This window comes from Stenella coeruleoalba (assembly GCF_951394435.1).
Source record: "Stenella coeruleoalba genome assembly, chromosome: 8".
In the NCBI taxonomy this organism is placed as follows: domain Eukaryota; kingdom Metazoa; phylum Chordata; class Mammalia; order Artiodactyla; family Delphinidae; genus Stenella; species Stenella coeruleoalba.
In genome coordinates this window covers 26,848,221-26,865,550 of record NC_137154.1, presented here as the reverse complement: position 1 = coordinate 26,865,550, position 17,330 = coordinate 26,848,221, and the positions used below count along the sequence as shown (strand labels likewise).

Sequence of the window (17,330 nt, the reverse complement as noted above, 5' to 3'; positions counted from 1 at the left end):
TTTTTCTTATGGAAATGTGAATGCCAAGGTCTATAAACTTATAAAACTTATCTATACAAATTGAAAAATAAATGGGAGAATGAAAATAATAACCTTTCCAGATTAACTTTCCTTATTAAGTCATCAATACCTATATTAAGTTTGCTTTATATTAAGTATCATGAAACACTTAAATGCAGATTTAGAAATTTTTTCTATTATGCAATAGGCATTTTCAGTCACCAGTTCAAAGGGAGAAAGACCTCAGTAATGCTTAGGTTCAAAATGTATTTTCCATATTAGCTCATTCAAAAAATATTATAAAATTAAATAATCTTTTAATTAATCAAGAAAAATAAAGAGATAACTAGTATTTTTTAAAGTGTTTATGTAAAGATGAAGATGTATTTTAAACAATCCACAAATGGAACTTACAGTTAATTAAAACGTTCAAAATCACATAAGCAGGAAAGTCTAGTTTCTTATATAGTTATTTTTAAATTCCACTTTTCACTAAGTTGGCTCTTAATTTTTGAAGGAGTGTTTAATATTAAAAATGATAATATTTTTAATTGAAAGGTATCCAACTGAGATGTCAATAAAGTTGTTTTTATATAATTGAATTATCTTGTAAAAACGGACAATCTTCAAGTCTAATTTTTTTCCAAAGTGAGTTATTTAATACAGAGTTTTCATGGTTAAAAAAAAAAAGTTCAATTTTGAGCCAAAATACATATTTAACATTTGGTAGTGTAATTCTAAGAAAATTAGAAAAAAATACAGATTTGAACATTTTTTCCTGACCTGAACAGTTTTATAGAGAATCAAATGAAATGTTCCATGAAGATAAATGTGTCATGGATAAAGGATGGAAAATAAACAGTATTTCAATATCATTTCTTTTTTATCCCATTGTCAGTTTTTTCTCCCTCTCTGCAATAATTACCTATGCACAAACTCTAGGTGGCAATATTGCACTTACTGTACTTTCAAGAAAATGGTCACAGTCGGTCCCCACATATTCTCTTTATCAACATTTTATGTGCCATGGATCTATAGCCTCTTATTATAAGTGTAATGAAGCAGAAGTTATTGAAGCATTTTATTGATTGCTCAGATCACAAGTTTACTGCCATACTGAATTGCACCTTACTCGCTGAAGCAAACTGCTGACACCTTTTTTAAAAAGTGACAACTACATCTATTTCATGACCAGAAATCCATTTTCATCTCTATCAAGACAAGAATGCAATTTTCGCTTCATTTAACTGATGTTAGGCCTTCTCAAAGCATGACACTTAGAAAAAGACACAAGTTTAAGGTCTTAAAATACTTCAAGTAACTAGAATGCAGCTTGGTTTTAGGGGGGAAAAAATCAACATCACTCAAATCTATAAACAACCTAATATTCTAAAAAATTACCTATCAGAACCTTCAGTAGTAGTTTTCGTCCTGAAACATCTGTAACATTGTTTTAATGTTTTTAATAGTAAATTATGTTTATATATTACAGACTTTGTTCCAAGGTTTCAAAGGACATCAAGAAGTTCAAAACTGGAATATTTTGGGTATTGCTCCAGGAAGGCTAAATCAAGAACAGAGCTCAATTTTTAATATATAGATAAATGGGGACCTGATGTATAGGAAGTGACCACAGTTAACAGTACTGTTTTATATACTGAAAAGTTGCTAAGAGAGTAGATCTTGAATGTTCTCACCACAAAAAAAAAAAAAAATGTTAATTATGTGAGGTGACAGAGGTGTTAACTAATCCTACTGCCGTGATCATGTCACAATACATAAGTGTATAAAATAATCACATTGGCTACCTTGAGCTTACACAATGTTATATGTCAATTATCTTTCAATAAAGCTAGGAAAAAAAGTAGCTGGTATACTAAGAAAAAAAGCGTATATAGGAAATGAAATAGAAACGGTTTTTCCTTCAATAATGTTAGGACCAATAAATGATTTTGATTGACCTACAACACAGATCTGAAAAGACAAACTCTCAACACTTCTTTTATGGGAAATTAAAATATTAGATTCCTTAAAGATACTTTTTGCAATAAACAAATTCTGTCAGCACTAAATGTAATTCAAGCACATTTTGAACTGAATTTATTCTGAATAGAATCATATTATTATTATTGCTTTTATATCTAAGTACCAAACTTATTGAAAAGTGTGGGTAAAGTGAACCAACATTAACTTAGGAATTCTTTTAACAAATTGGTAGAAGTTAGTCTAATGCAATAATAAAATACATTTCAGTTTTAAACTGCAAAACCAATATATGTTGATGTTGGATGGTCATTTCCTCATCTAATTATATGCCCACACAATAAAGTTACAGTACAGTTCCAGTTTAAAAAGTGAAACCTAATCTATGAAATAGAAACTTAGTGTCTGAGATTTTTAAACCTAACGCATCAAATATGGAACATTAGAATATAATAGCATTCAAAAAAGTACCTTGCTTAAATTACTAAACACAAAGGACCATATACACCCCCAAAAATCACTCAGGTAGAAAATTACAATTTTCAACAAACTTCATTAAGTAATGACCTATTACAAATAGCCCAAGTACCTATTTCCAAATTAAAATTACAGAAATAAAACATTTCCCTGCAGTTTCAGACATAAATAGAAATTGTCATTTTTTTCAATATACTGCCAAAGTTTAGAAATATCCCAAGAGTTTAAGAAATATTTAAGGATATTTTTCTGTTTATTTTTTTAAAGCTGTCAAACAAGCTAAAATTTAATTTCAAAGTTGATCGTTACTTTCAAAAGGGATGAAAATTAGGAGTAGTACTAAACATTCCTTCAAATTTTTTCATGTCTTAACTACCACAGGGACTATGATTTTCTTCATAATTAAGATGATGGTTGTTAAAATATTATAGTTAGATACTCATTTCGTGTCTCCCTGAATTTCAGAAATGACTACGCAAACGACAACAACTGTTAAACCACACTGTGAACCACTTTAAAGGATCAAAACTGTGTGTTTATGAGTTCTTTTAAAAACTGTATTTTAAAAGAAGAGTGCTATGCCTTCACTATGCAAAAGTCTCCAGGAATTTTGTTGCTTGGGGGAAAAAAATTCAAAGGAGTATCAAAATTGGGAAGACATTTCCAGAAATATCTATTTCTCAAAAATCAGGTTCGTACTTAAGATCAGCCGTTCCAAATCATTATTTATATGGCCTCCTGGCACAGCTCCATGGACTTTTACGGATCTCTACAGTGTTGCTGAACAGACTGACATATATTTTGTTTACTGACAGCGACTAAAAGCTCTATGGAGGATCATAAATAAAGAAGATCATGTTTAAAAATCACTAATATCATTTTAAAAGGTAGTGCAGGGTTGTGTTTTGGCCTCTGTTTAGCTGTGTTAGGCCTATGAATGACAGCTTCCCTGCTTGAAGCACACAGAAAGCACAGCCTTCCTCATTCACTGACAGGACTGTGGCCTTTTCACACGTTCCCTCCACAGCAGTGTTTGTCCCCAAACACTGGAACTCCACACAATGGCATTCCTACTTCAACACCCCACCATCAGCACCACCACATAACAAGAATGCTAATGAGATGGAACAGCCCTGTCGCTGAAAGTGTTAACTGCATTTCATAGGAAAGCATTTACATGACTTCAAAGATTACCAATTAAATAGATTCTGCTTAGCTCTGAGCAATTTCTAAAATGTTTCCACTTTTAAGGAACTAAATGTGATAAATGTAAGACTAAGTGACTTTATGCTGTCCTAAATATAATATCTCATTTTATATACACGAATCAGTGTATTTCTAAGACCATATTAATGTAGTGGGCTTAATTCAGTTGCATGCTTGTAATAGACAAGCTAAAGTTAAAAACTGAAAAGTGAGTAAGTTCGTAAACATAAAGCCGGTGGTTCTGACTCTTCTTTTAAAGCTCTGTTATCACAATTTATTTAAAAGAAATTTCCTTGGGGAATTCCAAAACATCAATTTAAAGTCGACAATCTTTTGACAGAATCCTAGTAAAACAATGTTGCTGTCTTTATATATGATCTCAGAAGTGGAATAAATGGAAGTGATATCAAGAGGTCATATAATTCTATAATTTATAAGCTTAGGCTTGTTAAGGAAATAGGAATGATCATCCATCTCCATTTTACCAAACACAATCTTATATAAAACTAAACAGAAAAGGCTATCCCTAAGGTCAAATGAAGTAAATGCAGTTCAAATAAAGTTCATTAATGCTAAGAGGAATATTTGCTAAGAAATCTTACTCACAAATAAAGCTACTTCCAGGCTTAACACTTAACCACTGATGACCCGATAATGGTACCACTTCAGTGACTTTTATGAACATTGCAGATAATTTTAAATTGTCGTGATATAACAATACAAAAGAAAAGAGACTCAAGAATACATATAATTGGGCGTACCTAAAAGAAATAGGAACTTGCATGGAAATGCATAATGGGCAAATTTCTATTTTTTTCCTTCAATTTTGTATTTTAAAATAAAACTTAACCAAGTATCATATTAAAACTGTTGAGTGAAAAACTTTAAGTTGTTATAAGTGAGCAAAATAAAAAGGTTTAGTTAGAAATGGCAAAGAGCCTAGATTCTTAAAATATTCCTAATTTGGCATAATGTTGAAAGTCATAATGTTGATGATATAGACAATCAGATGCTCAGACATTCAGAGACGCTAAAAATGTTAATTTTCTTCACATTTACATTTAATATTTCTTTTAATAAGATGTATTTCTCATCAATTTTGAGTCATAAAGAAAATTTTTAAACTAAAGCAGTAATTCTTAAAGCATTTTCTTCTCACAATACAAGGAACTTTTCAGTCCAGTACAATTGTTTATATCTATTTAAACTTTTAAATGTTTAGAACAATGGAAGAAAAACCAAACATGCCACAACTACTTTCTGAGCTATTTATTATCTCTAACACCCTCACTTTAAATGAAACTTATGTTTCTTTTTTTTTAGATTTGATTTAAATTGTTCAAATTTTTTTAGATTTGATTTAAACAATACTTTTCTTGCATTGGAGAATCGTCTCATGTTTTCTTAACATTAAATAATTTTAAACTGTCAAATTAGTAGAATCAAGCCATTTAATAACAAATAAATGACTGTAATTAAATTGGTCATAATGCATAGTATAATATCATTGTGTCCTAAAAGTTAAATATTTCTGTTAAAATAACTTAATCTGAATACAAAAAAATATGTTTTACACGTTTTTATATATGATATTAGCTTAATAAAGAATATTAAAAATAAGTTTGGATTTTTATTTTTTCATATTTATTATTATAAATAGCCTCATCTATGACAATAATCCCATTTCTGGATACACTGACATAATTAACTTGGAAACTAACCACTTTTTGAGAATGAAAGTTTCGCACGGGGAGATGTTTCTTGCTAGTTCTGGATACCTTAGTTCAAGAATTTCTTCTAGTCAATACAAGTTGTTCTTTTCCTAACCAGACAGCAGGAGGTGCTGTGTGAACACTGAGACTGAATCCCATTCCCACCTCCCCTCCCCCTGCATACAGAGAATAATAGCATGATGCTTTCAAAATATTCATTTTTCAGCAGCCTGTGGTCTGAGATAATGAGCCCTTTTCTAAACTGGAAACTCCCAGTTAGAAATGTAAAACCTAGCCCTTATTTAATGTGGTAAAATGTATGCTTACCTTCTTAAGATCAAGTGCAAAGAGGATTCTAAAATTGTGGCAACTTCATTTTTATTTTATAAACAGCATCAATCATTCTGCTTTACAATATGAATTCTACTTTAAGATAAATCAAAGTCCCTATAAGTAGTAACATAAATATCAAAGTTTTCACATACATTCCCCCTTCTCCCCCATCACATACAGACTCTCTCTCTCTCCCTCTCTTTCTCTTTCTCTTTCAGTCTCACAGTTATGGAATAGAAACTTACAAATTAAAGGACAAAATCTAGTTTAAACAAATTCAAATACATTAATTCTATTCTTATACTTTCAGATCCGGAAACATACAAGTTAAATAAGTATAAATGAAATAAGTTGCTCTTGACATGACGTTAATTCACAATTTCATTTCCCAGAATATGATTGGTTATATTTTAGCCCATCTTCTACAATAGCAAGTCTAATTTCATACTGGAAAAAAAAATAGAAGGGTGAACATTTAAAGCTTCAGATGCTTTAGGAGCTATTCATTTTCTTATTTAAAGTAACTGTCTATAGAATTTCCACATAAGGAGCTGCCTTCGCTTTGCACAGTATGCAGCAAGAAAAGATGAGACATATAACATCCCACAGCAAAAGATAGATACAATTAGCCCCATTATTGTTGGCTTTGAGATTACAGAAGAAGCATTTTGGCTCCCAAACGGGCACTGAGCTCACGAAATACATGTCACAGTTCTTTTATGACATGATGCCAATCATTGTCTCTATACAACCAAGTACATTTTAAAACATACAATAAAGCAGTTTTTAAAGAGGGAGGACTCACCTGTTTATAATATTTTTTTGCAGACTTTAATCGTTGGTACAAGGCCAAAAGAACTCCTTGGATGTACATCTTAGCTCCTGAGGGGCTGAAACCTTCTCCCTTAGAGACCCAAACTGGTCCCCGCAAAGGTGTGATGGAATTTTGCAGGCATTTTTCAAGCAGAGGAACTATACGAGAAAATAAGGGAAAATAAATTCTTTTGACCCAAACGAGATACACTGCCTGGAACACAGCCCCAGTACCAGAGCTAACTCTTAACATCTATTATTTATATGTGACCTGGGTTAAGTCATAAAGAGGCAATTCCTGCATTACTAGTGGCCACCATGAAGGATGTATTTATATTGAGACACCCCCCATGCAAGACTCATAAGCTTTGTGAGCACACCTGAATAGTTCTGAAGTGTGCCTAACTAGCTGCACAGAGTGTCATGGTGTGCACTGATTGCCTTATCTTCTCATTTATCACAGATGAGTTGGAACCAACCTTGCTGAAATCTACTTGCATTGTCCTGATAAAATCCATGTTGTTTCTGTATATAGCTTCCCGTAGAGGGGTCTATATACCTAAAACATCACATCTGGGAATTATTCATAAAATATAATCCACACCTTTATAAGCCATCCTATTCAAGTCTTTTCACTGCCATCACTTAAATAACCCATAAAACAGGGTGGCAAGGCTGTTTAAAAATAAGGGGGAGAATCTTAAGCAAGTATTTACCATACCTTTTTGTTTTTAAGCTTCTGGGGTATAAACTAGTCAAAGATTTAGGGATGCTATTCCAGTACGCATTTGGTAAACAGAAGATATTTACCTGTGGGCCTGTATTGCAACATCCATATGGACTTGACAGACATGTTTATACACTTTTTCACACGATTAGCTTATAAAGTCTTTCTAGTGTAAAATAGTCAAATAACATGGCAGCTAGCTAACACTTTTCAAGATTTAATTTCCCTCTGAAATGCTAGAAATAAAGAAATTTTTAAAATCTTAAGCACATTTGGGCACCCAGAAAAATGAAAGGATGTCATTTTTTTTAAACTTTGTCTTTAAGTGTATACATGTGACACAACATAAACATACAAAATAACTATATGGCTTGGCGACCTTATTCTAATATATACATCTACTGGAAAAGAAATTAGATAGATCACCAGCGAAGAAAATACGTCCGTGTCATTGGTTATGTTATATGTTGCATATTTTATGCAGAGAGGCCTAGCGTAGCAATCTGGAAATTGAATTACAATTAGGTTCAGCTGAGCTGCTGAGCGGCTGAGTTATGCAAATGGCCTTTGCTACTGGTATTCTGCTGATTTTTGTTCTTAGTAAAAAGTATGCGTTTTATGGCACTAAGTTCTACAACTCTCCACCAAAGCACAATTTAAATTCTTTCTAACATATTCATCACTAAGGATAACATTGGAAATAGAGTTTAAGATTTTCTAAGACTACTGTAAATAAAGTTAAAAGGAAATCATGACCCAGTGATTATTTAGACATCTTCAGATGTGTGCATGAAATTCACTCACCAGACTGAGAAACTAATTCCTAAAATTCACATATCGAAACTATTCTTACATTCCTGGGGCAATAGCTATTCTCTATAAGTTTTATCACAACAGATATCTCAAACGTTTAAAAAATATTAGGTCACATACAGTACTAAAGAAATAAAAAGAGAAATAAACTTATTTTTAGAATTATAACTCTTTAATATTTAAAAAATGTATAATATAAATCAATTTTGCTTATAATGTTTCCTAAAGAAACCTAGTTTAAGAATCAGCAGTGCTTTTAGCTAGCTACAACATTCATGTGTTACTATGTGTTGAATTTTAATTTGTAAACTTTTAATCTGTACACTCATTGAACTTAGTACAGTTTTTATACATGGAAAGGCATCACATAAACAGCTGTTAAACTGAAAAACAATTAAGTAGGTTGAGAAGAAAGTAATAAACTTGAATGATTTACATCCAAGATTTAATCTTGAATTTAAACCTAAGAACATTTTATCAGATTCTCTAGTCTTACAGCTTTATTCATCTATGCTTGTCACAAAGTAACTTTCAAATTCTTTATGCCAGCCCAAAGGATTCCAGAAAAGAATTTCATAGATTTTCTAACACAAAACTCTACTCTTTTTCAGGGTTTGTACCTTCCATAAGAATTTAAGAAAAAATACAGCTTAGGGAAAAAAATACAAATTATATCAAAACACAAGCAGTGTCAGAGTTGATATAGGATGGAAAACAGCTCCCATGCTCCACATGATTTATGTAATTAGGAATACTATGGAAACCAGAAACAGCAAAGCAAAGAAAGCAGTATTCACAAGCAGGTTTTATAAGGGACTTCAGAATCTGCTCTGAACTTGTTGAATAATCTGTTCAGTATTCCAGAATCTCCCTGCTGGAAGCAGGGTCCTCATTATAACCACAAGAGCGCTAATAAAGGTTAGCCTCTGAACTAGGGATTAGAAGGCTCTTTCTTTTTGGAAGCTGCAAACTAGTAACTTTGATGATCTTCTTGAAAAGGAAGACAAAGCACACTCCAAGAACAAACAATGTTTCCACTAACTAGGAAGGTACAGAAAACATAAGAAAATGATACGCCTAAGCACTTAGAAAGGAAGTATAAATAAGCTTAATATATTTGAAAAATAAAATTTATTAATCAGTTCAAATTAAAGAACTCTCCCTAAAAAAGAAGACTTGGCCTAAGGTGATAGTTTTGAAATATAGTAGAATAATTGATTTTTTTAAAAAAGAGAAGTCAGTTGACTTTTCAACCTCAATCATAGATTTTAACATGAGTGAGAATTATTTTTTAAGCATTTTAGTGGATGTTCATAATATTCTATACTAAAAACTCATAAGTGTTCTTAACCAATGGTTTTATCTCTTTTATGTTGAGTTCTCCTTTTTCTGTTTCTGAAGCAAAACTTCATTCTTTTAAAGAAGACTACTGCGTATAGATGGGCAAGAAATAAGGGCAATGATTTAGCAAGGACAATAGACACTTTTCAACATTGGAAAGAGCATAATCCTACATGTTGCTATGAGCTAGCAAAGCCCATTATAGACACTCAATGAAAAAATTATGTCTTTTCCAGGGAATGAATCCTGGGATATTATTTTGTGTGTAAACCATGAGCTTCTCTTTCAAACTGCTACTCAGAAATATAGCCTCATTCAAGAGGTTAGCTGGCTCCGATTACCTTATGTTTCTTTAATTTCTGTGTGCATAGCTACACATAGCATTTCTTCTGTGTTTGAGGCCTTTATTACAGGTGTTCTACCTATTGGCTCTTATTTATAGAATTTTGCTTTCCTGTAATTTCAATATTTCCTTTAAGCAAGTCCTCAACATTTTTACTAGATAAATGATTTGGAAATTAATCATTCCTTAAATCTATCAATATGCATAGATCAGTCCAATGTGATCATTCCACAGGGATCACTTCCATCGCTGGAAAGGTGAAGTTATATGGATGATAGCTTTTTATCCATTTTGTTTATTCTCAAGTCATGACTATAGGGCAAATTGAAATTAATCCAGTGGTTTCAGTGGGTTTGGAGTTAAGACTGAGGATGCTGGGTAAATAGATCATGTGGCCAAAAGGAGTAACTTTACTGGACATAGCTAGTACTGAGCATTATGTGTAAATAGATCATATGATTAAAAGTAGTAGCTATATTAACTTCATAACTATCAACTGATACTTCTCTCACTCATGCTGTTCTATTTCCCTTGCATGTCTTCCCCCTTTCTTTCCGCCTGTTAATATATTCTTGTCCTTCAAGGCTCATATCAATTGTCACTTCCAAAATATCCCAAGTTGTTTAGGCAGAATTAATTGTTCCATCCTCTATGTTTCCCAGAGTATTGTTTATACTCTTATTTTTCTCTTATTGATTTGTATTAATCCTTATCTTCTCCACTCCCACTTCCATCCTTCAGTAAATCACAAAACCTTTGGGGTTAGAGGGCATGGTGTTTTTTAGTTTGGTAAAAGCAGTGCCCAATAAATGTCTACTGGATAAATAAACAGTACTTTGGGAAATACTGTGGGCAGTCTTTTAGGTAAGTTTTAAGACCATGAGTACAACTATACACAATCACTTAGAATCTGTAACTTTCTGTGACCAAATGAAAATATGATCAAAATTTGATAAATAAATATGAATGTACCAGAATTTTGAAGCACATTTAGGGTATGTACAATAGTTTTGTTTTAATCTTCCTTATAAAATTATCTTGAACACTAAAGAAGAAAATAAATATAAAAGGAAAACAATACGATTTGGCAATGAAGCATTAACTAGCCAGGAGAAGACCAGAGCTGGGTATTTTAAAAGTCTTGGAAAATCCTTATGTGCTTTATCCTAAATCATGCTACTGTGGGAAAAGGCACACAATCAAACTTAAATAACAGAGCAATAATATTAGATTAAGGTCAAAGTAGCTATTTTAAATAATAAAGGTAATTCCTTCTAAGAACTCCAAACACAATGAGTTCAAAAGCTAATCATAAGACAAACTGTTCAGTCTTCAAGAGGACCTTATACTAAAACCACTTCATCACTGATAAGAAGCTTGAACTTGGATTCGTGATGGGTGCAGCACAAGAATTTTTGACAAGGAGCCATAAGTTCCTCTAAAGAGAAACCTAATGGAACTTACCAAGAAGATATAGACTGGACTGTCCTGTCAAGTTCTATACCTAGTGAATGTATATCTCTCTCCAAAAGCAACACCTGACATTTAAAGAGACACTTGGCACGCTGCATTTGAATCTACTGTGGAAAGCTAAAAATAGGATTTTTTAATCAATATATTTTTCAAGCACTGGAAATTATCAAAAGCTTTAATAACCTGCTTCCAATTAAAAATTAAAATTCATGCCAATTAAGTATCCAGAATCATAATTTACATAATACTGTAATTTTCACATGTCAGTCAGAGGACATGAGACTACGAAAAAAAGGCACTGCCCAGAGCATAATTACCTATACAGAAATTTCTATATGCTCTTTGGCAGAAAATTTCAGGTCGCAAGTCTCAAAAATACTCAGCTATTGTGAGCAGGACATCATGTGGAAAGTTCCCACCGATTCAATTTAAATTTTTTTTTAATGAAGTTGATCTAAAAAGTCTTTTTGTATGATACAAGGTGAGTTCTTAAAAGATACTTAGAATTGACGGCTTCCCATCCAGGAAGTAGGCCTGGAGGGAGTTTGAGCTAGTGCCAAGGTGTGTATATGTTTTACTGTTCCTTATCCAGCTTTAGGTAGTAGTTGGAAAGCTCCCAGTCCGGGAGCAACCAGCAGACGCCACTCAAAAGCATGGTCTACTGGGAAGAATGAATGATGGAGAGCATACTGTTTCCTATGTTGCTTGATTTATATCAGTATATTTTTATTCAAACAAAGCTAAACTAACAGCTGCTGTGTACTTTTGTTTACATGCTATATGTCAAATCCTATTGTCCCTAAGGTACTTATGAGAAAAGATTTAGCAGTCGTTTTCTTAAATACTGATGCCTACCCAAATTTGGATTTTTCCTCCACTGAACAAAATGACAAGCACATGATTGCTATAGTTAGAGCAGTCTTTCACAGCTGCTTTAGTTTTTCAGTGATCCTATTAAACTGACGGCATATTGCCTGTGGGGTCTACAGTGTTTGAATACTGTTGTAAGCGACACTGATTTGTATGATAGGATCAAGCAGAAAAGGGATGCACTGGGGGGAAGAATTTCATAGGTCATACTGTTTTTACCTGGGTAAAATTTAATTCCGACATTGTGACCTTTACAGAACACCTGTTTATTTTAATTGCTGAAATGTGGGTGAACGTTGACATTGGGGCTTGGAAGTATGAAATCTTAGGAAGTCTCCTCCGTTTTGAAAATGCAGCCTGAGTCATGTCTTTTCTTAAACTGAACGAAGTAGCTGTGCATTAAATATTCTGGCACATCTTCTGCTCGAGCAAGTGGACCGAAATGGTGTGAATTGTTAATGCCTTGCTGCTTTGGTTCACGGCTTGTGATTGATCATTTGTAACTATATCTACTCCTTGTTCCATGAAATCAAGTATGGAGTAATGGGTTCATCAGATTTTGGGGTTAAATTGAGAGTGAAGAGGTACTGTGTGTGGAAATAAGAGTTGCCATGTTCAGGGCTGGCCTTGTAACAGCATGGAATCTAAAGGCGATATTCAAAACCACTTCACTCATCATACGCTTACTGATTCTGAATAGGGCCCATTTGCAGGGGACATTTGGTAGTTTTCCAATACGCTTTATGCCTCTTTCTACTTCCACCACCATGCACATCTTTTTTTCATACACCCCCAGTAGCACATTGGTAGAACAGGTCAGCGTACACAATTCATTTATTTAAATAACTTGATTTATACAAGCAGAAGTAAGCTGGGATTCTATTGTCTGAGTCTTGCTTTTTCCCTAAAGAAAAATAATAGTGTATGTGTCTTTGAAAATACAAGTATTTTGTGGACTCAATTTCTTGGGCATCTAAAATATTTGATATTTAGTAATAATGTAAAGTAACAATTGAACTGATATGTGTACAACTTTAAGGTTACGTAAAGAAATGTTGAGAATTAACTATAATCTATCTAATCTATTTTCATGTGGTTATGGGCTATACCAATACATAATAATTGAATATATATATGACCTGCTTTTGTAAACTTTAAAGCTCTGAACAAAATTTAAAGTATTATCTTAGAATTAGTTTTAGGAAGTACAATGCATGGAACTTAATAAATAAAATCAACAAAAATTAGAAGTAAAGACCTCTGGAAATGTCATTATATAATTGCTTGCTGTTAATAACTGACACTTTTTAGACATTATTATTTTTAATTTTTATTACTATTCAGAAAAGCTTAATCCAAATGGTGTTCACTGAGGCACCAATTAACTTTTGACAGTAGGAAAAGATGCAATAAAAAAATAGTAAAACTAGGACAAAACCAAATACACGAAGCACTTACATACATAAGCAACATTCAAAAGCAAGCTAATTGTAAAATGTCTCAAAATTCTACTATTATATTATAAAGTCACAACTAATATAAATCTAAAAAATGTAGCTGGATCCTTTTTCTTTTTCAGTCTCAAAAGAAGGAATAGTAATAATAATACCTGGCACATACATACCTAATTCAGAGAGAACTAGGTGTCAGATAATGTGGGTAAAGCTGTTTTAATCTCCTTGGCTGTAAATCCTAGGTCAACATATTACTTACATTTAAATATTTTACTTAGGATGTAAAAATACATATATGTCATGAAAATTTTATATTTTAAATGTGATAAAAGACTGAAAAGTCTTAATAGTTACAGTAATTACAATGGAAGTTTCCCTTTTGACATTTCTCCATGTTTGTTTCACAAAAGTTTAATCTTCTATAAAAAGCACTTTATATATTTTTGTCTGTTATTCCACCTCTCTTCTAAAAACGCTAAGGAGGAAGAAAACCAACCTCTGCTGAGTCATGTTTTTTTACATGGAGAGCTCTGTAAACAATTGTTTTATAATGGGTAGTAACAATTAGACTGTTTTCATTGGCAATTATACTTGTTACAATGTTTTTTATAATGAACTTCTAGGATCTTGGAAAATCATTAGGGTTAGAGAAAGATTTTTGGTGTTAAAAGTTCAGACTCAGAAATAAGAGATATAAAAAGTAGAAGCTAAAAAGATAAACTTAAGGAGAAGAGGGAAAAAGCAAGGACTTGGTTAAAAAATTACGTAAATACTGAAGCAAGTTTAGCCCAACAAAACCTAGGGGTGATGATCATATATTCATGAATGTAAAAGAGAGTCTATGTTTTAAAGACTTCAAAAGGGAGTTTTTGACATATAAAGAGTCTATGAGCAGATTAGACTGCTTGGTGAATGTTCATATCACACAATTGTGCATTCACATACTTAATAAAAGATGACAGTGATCCAATTATAATGGGAGTTCTCCAACTGCCACTAAAAAAACTTTTTAAAATCAAGCCTTAACAAAATTCTTAATATTCTCTATGGATCAATCATAGAAATATAAATCAGTGATTAGTTAGCAGGGTTTCTTTCTTTTGTTTTTTGTTTTTGTCCACGCCACCCAGACCACAGCAGTGAAAGCCCAGAATCCTAACCACTAGGCCACCAGGGAACTTCCAGTACTTTTTGTTTTTGTCCAAGCAATGAGAGTAGCCAGTGCTCAAGTTCAATGCCTGGAAGTCACTAGAGGACACTGAGGGCCATGTCTAAGGTACCCTGGAACCAAAGCAAAGTCACAGAGAGCATAGTCCCAAGGAAGGTTTGAAGACTTTTCCTGAGTGGCATCTTTCCTACACAAGAGGGCTCTGTGTATATTTCAATCTAGAGAAATTTCAGGACTGATTAATAACCACCAGCATTTGGCATCCTTCTTCAGCAAGAGACCTAAATTTTTACATTTCATAAAATTTGAGAAGTAAAGGTAAAGGGATCCAAGGATTGAAGCGAGGCAAATGTACTTAATTTTAAAGAAGATATTGTTTCCCTAAGTTTGATCTTTATTCCCTGAAAAGTTCTAGGGCAGATTACAAAATGGTTTGTGAACACTTAGAAAAATAAACAATAATCATTAGGACCCAACATGGGGTAATTCGCATACTAAGCAAGTCTTTAATGTGCAGAGAGGGAGACCCATGGGGAAATTCCCTCCATGGAGCTTGACATCTCTAACAGCAACCTATAACCATTATTTCTTCCAGTGGAAAGCAGATCTCAATAGACTGTGGCTACCATCTATTGTCTTTAAGCAACGTACTGCTAAGTCTGTATGTCCCTTTCCAGATAAATGGGTGTATCTGCAGCAAGGCAGGAGAATGTAGAAGGTCTGCAAACCTCCTGGTTAAGTCCTCTATTTAGAATTCATGACTGCTTTCTTTTGATGCTTCTCTTTAAAAATGATAGAGAAATACGGCACTCACTATCCAAAACAAGACAAAAGAAAGTTATAAGTGGATGCTGCCCTGGCTTACAATTTCTTTCCTGGAGAAAGTAATAAAAGGAATCAGAATGAACACACACACATATAGTTGTCCCTGTATGGGACTTGACTGCAGGCTGCAGGCCACATACCCTTCTGAGTTACGCACATTTAACTAAGAAAGCAATGTCATTTACAGGGCCCAGACCATCTGTACCATTGCAGAATTCCACATTCAGCAGAGCAGGAGAAGTACTAGCAACACAAGGGTAGTACTAGGCATTTTAGGGCATAAAGAGAGAGGGAAGCATTTTGACTAGACTCTCTCAAAGCCCTGAAATTTCCATTTACACCTAAAGGAATCTAAGTACAATGCTTCACCAAGAAAGGCATCATCCCCAATTTTTTTTTTTTTTTTTTTTTTTTCCGGTACGCAGGCCTCTCACTGTTGTGGCCTCTCCCGTTGCGGAGCACAGGCTCCGGACGCGCAGGCTCAGCGGCCATGGCTCACGGGCCCAGCCGCTCCGCGGCATGTGGGATCTTCCCGGACCGGGGCACGAACCCGTGTCCCCTGCATCGGCAGGCAGACTCCCAACCACTGTGCCACCAGGGAAGCCCCATCATCCCCAATTTTTATAATATTTTATAATACCCCCTCTATATTATTTGGACCTGAGTTAAACATGGGAATAGAGAAGACTACTAAATCTCTGTCCTCACGGATCTTACAGTCTAGGGGACAGATCGATATTAAATAACTCCTCAAGCAGTTTTATTAATTACAGTTGTGACAATTACTATACACAGGGTGCTATTAATGTAACAGGGATACCAGTTCTAGATAAGGGAGGAAGTGGGACAGGAGCAAGCCAATGTTGGGAAAGCTATTCAGAAGAAGAAATATTTAAAATAAGACCTTAAGAAGAGCAGGAAAAATAGCTTGCAAGGAAGATAGGGGAAGAGAATCCAAGCAGAGGAAACATACGGTAAGGTACTGGGGCATGAAGGAGAATCAAGTGTTTGAGGAACAGAAACAAGAAAATAAAGTGACTTGAGCACAGAGATGAAGGGGTCAGTAGTACAAGTGAAGATGGAGAAGCTGGGAGGGAGCAAATCATGAAGGCCCTTCAGGCCATGATAAAAGTTTAAGCATTGATTCAATAGGAGCAATTATGACAGACTAAACTCACTTTCAAAAATAGTGTTACTAGAGTGAGGCAATTAGAAAATTGTGTTTAAGTTGGAGATAGGTGAGCCTATAGATTCATAACTAAATGAACAGCCATATCCAGGGAAGACTAATATAAATCTGAAGCAGGGACCCAATTAGCATGCTAAAGATCTCTGTCCCTAATCATGGCCTACTTAACATTTTTATCAATAACTTAGACAGTGGTAAAGTTGGTATTCATACAAAATTTACAAGTGAAAACAAAGATAGGAGAAATTGTTAATCCCTGGGTGACAGATTAAATATCTGAAAAATCTTGTAAGGCTAATCTACTAAATAAAAACCTTATAAGTAGAAATTTAGAAGGTATCAATGTATAAAGATCTGTTCACATATCTAAAAAATTAGCAGTACAAGTACAGGATAAGGAAGCAGCCTAAAAGCAAATTGTGAGCAAAAACTTGGGGGCTTTAGTTGACTTTAAGTTTAATTTAGGTCAATGATACGATGTATGTAAAAGAAATAATAATGCAAGTTTAGGCCAAATAATGATCTGAAAAAAAAAGAGGAGGTGGGGCTGCTTTACTCAACATTGATTAACCTGGAAAATTGTGTACAATGTGGGGTCAACAA

The 17,330-nt window shown here is 33.6% G+C and overlaps 1 protein-coding gene across 1 annotated transcript in view; it reads right to left on the bottom strand.

The window, feature by feature from the left end:
- The window catches only part of DCDC1 (doublecortin domain containing 1), a 461,265-nt gene that overhangs the window by 348,147 nt on the left and 95,788 nt on the right, over nucleotides 1–17,330 (bottom strand). The window contains 1 exon segment of the mRNA XM_079930692.1: nucleotides 6,517–6,683. Coding sequence (XP_079786818.1) covers nucleotides 6,517–6,683 — 167 coding nt within the window.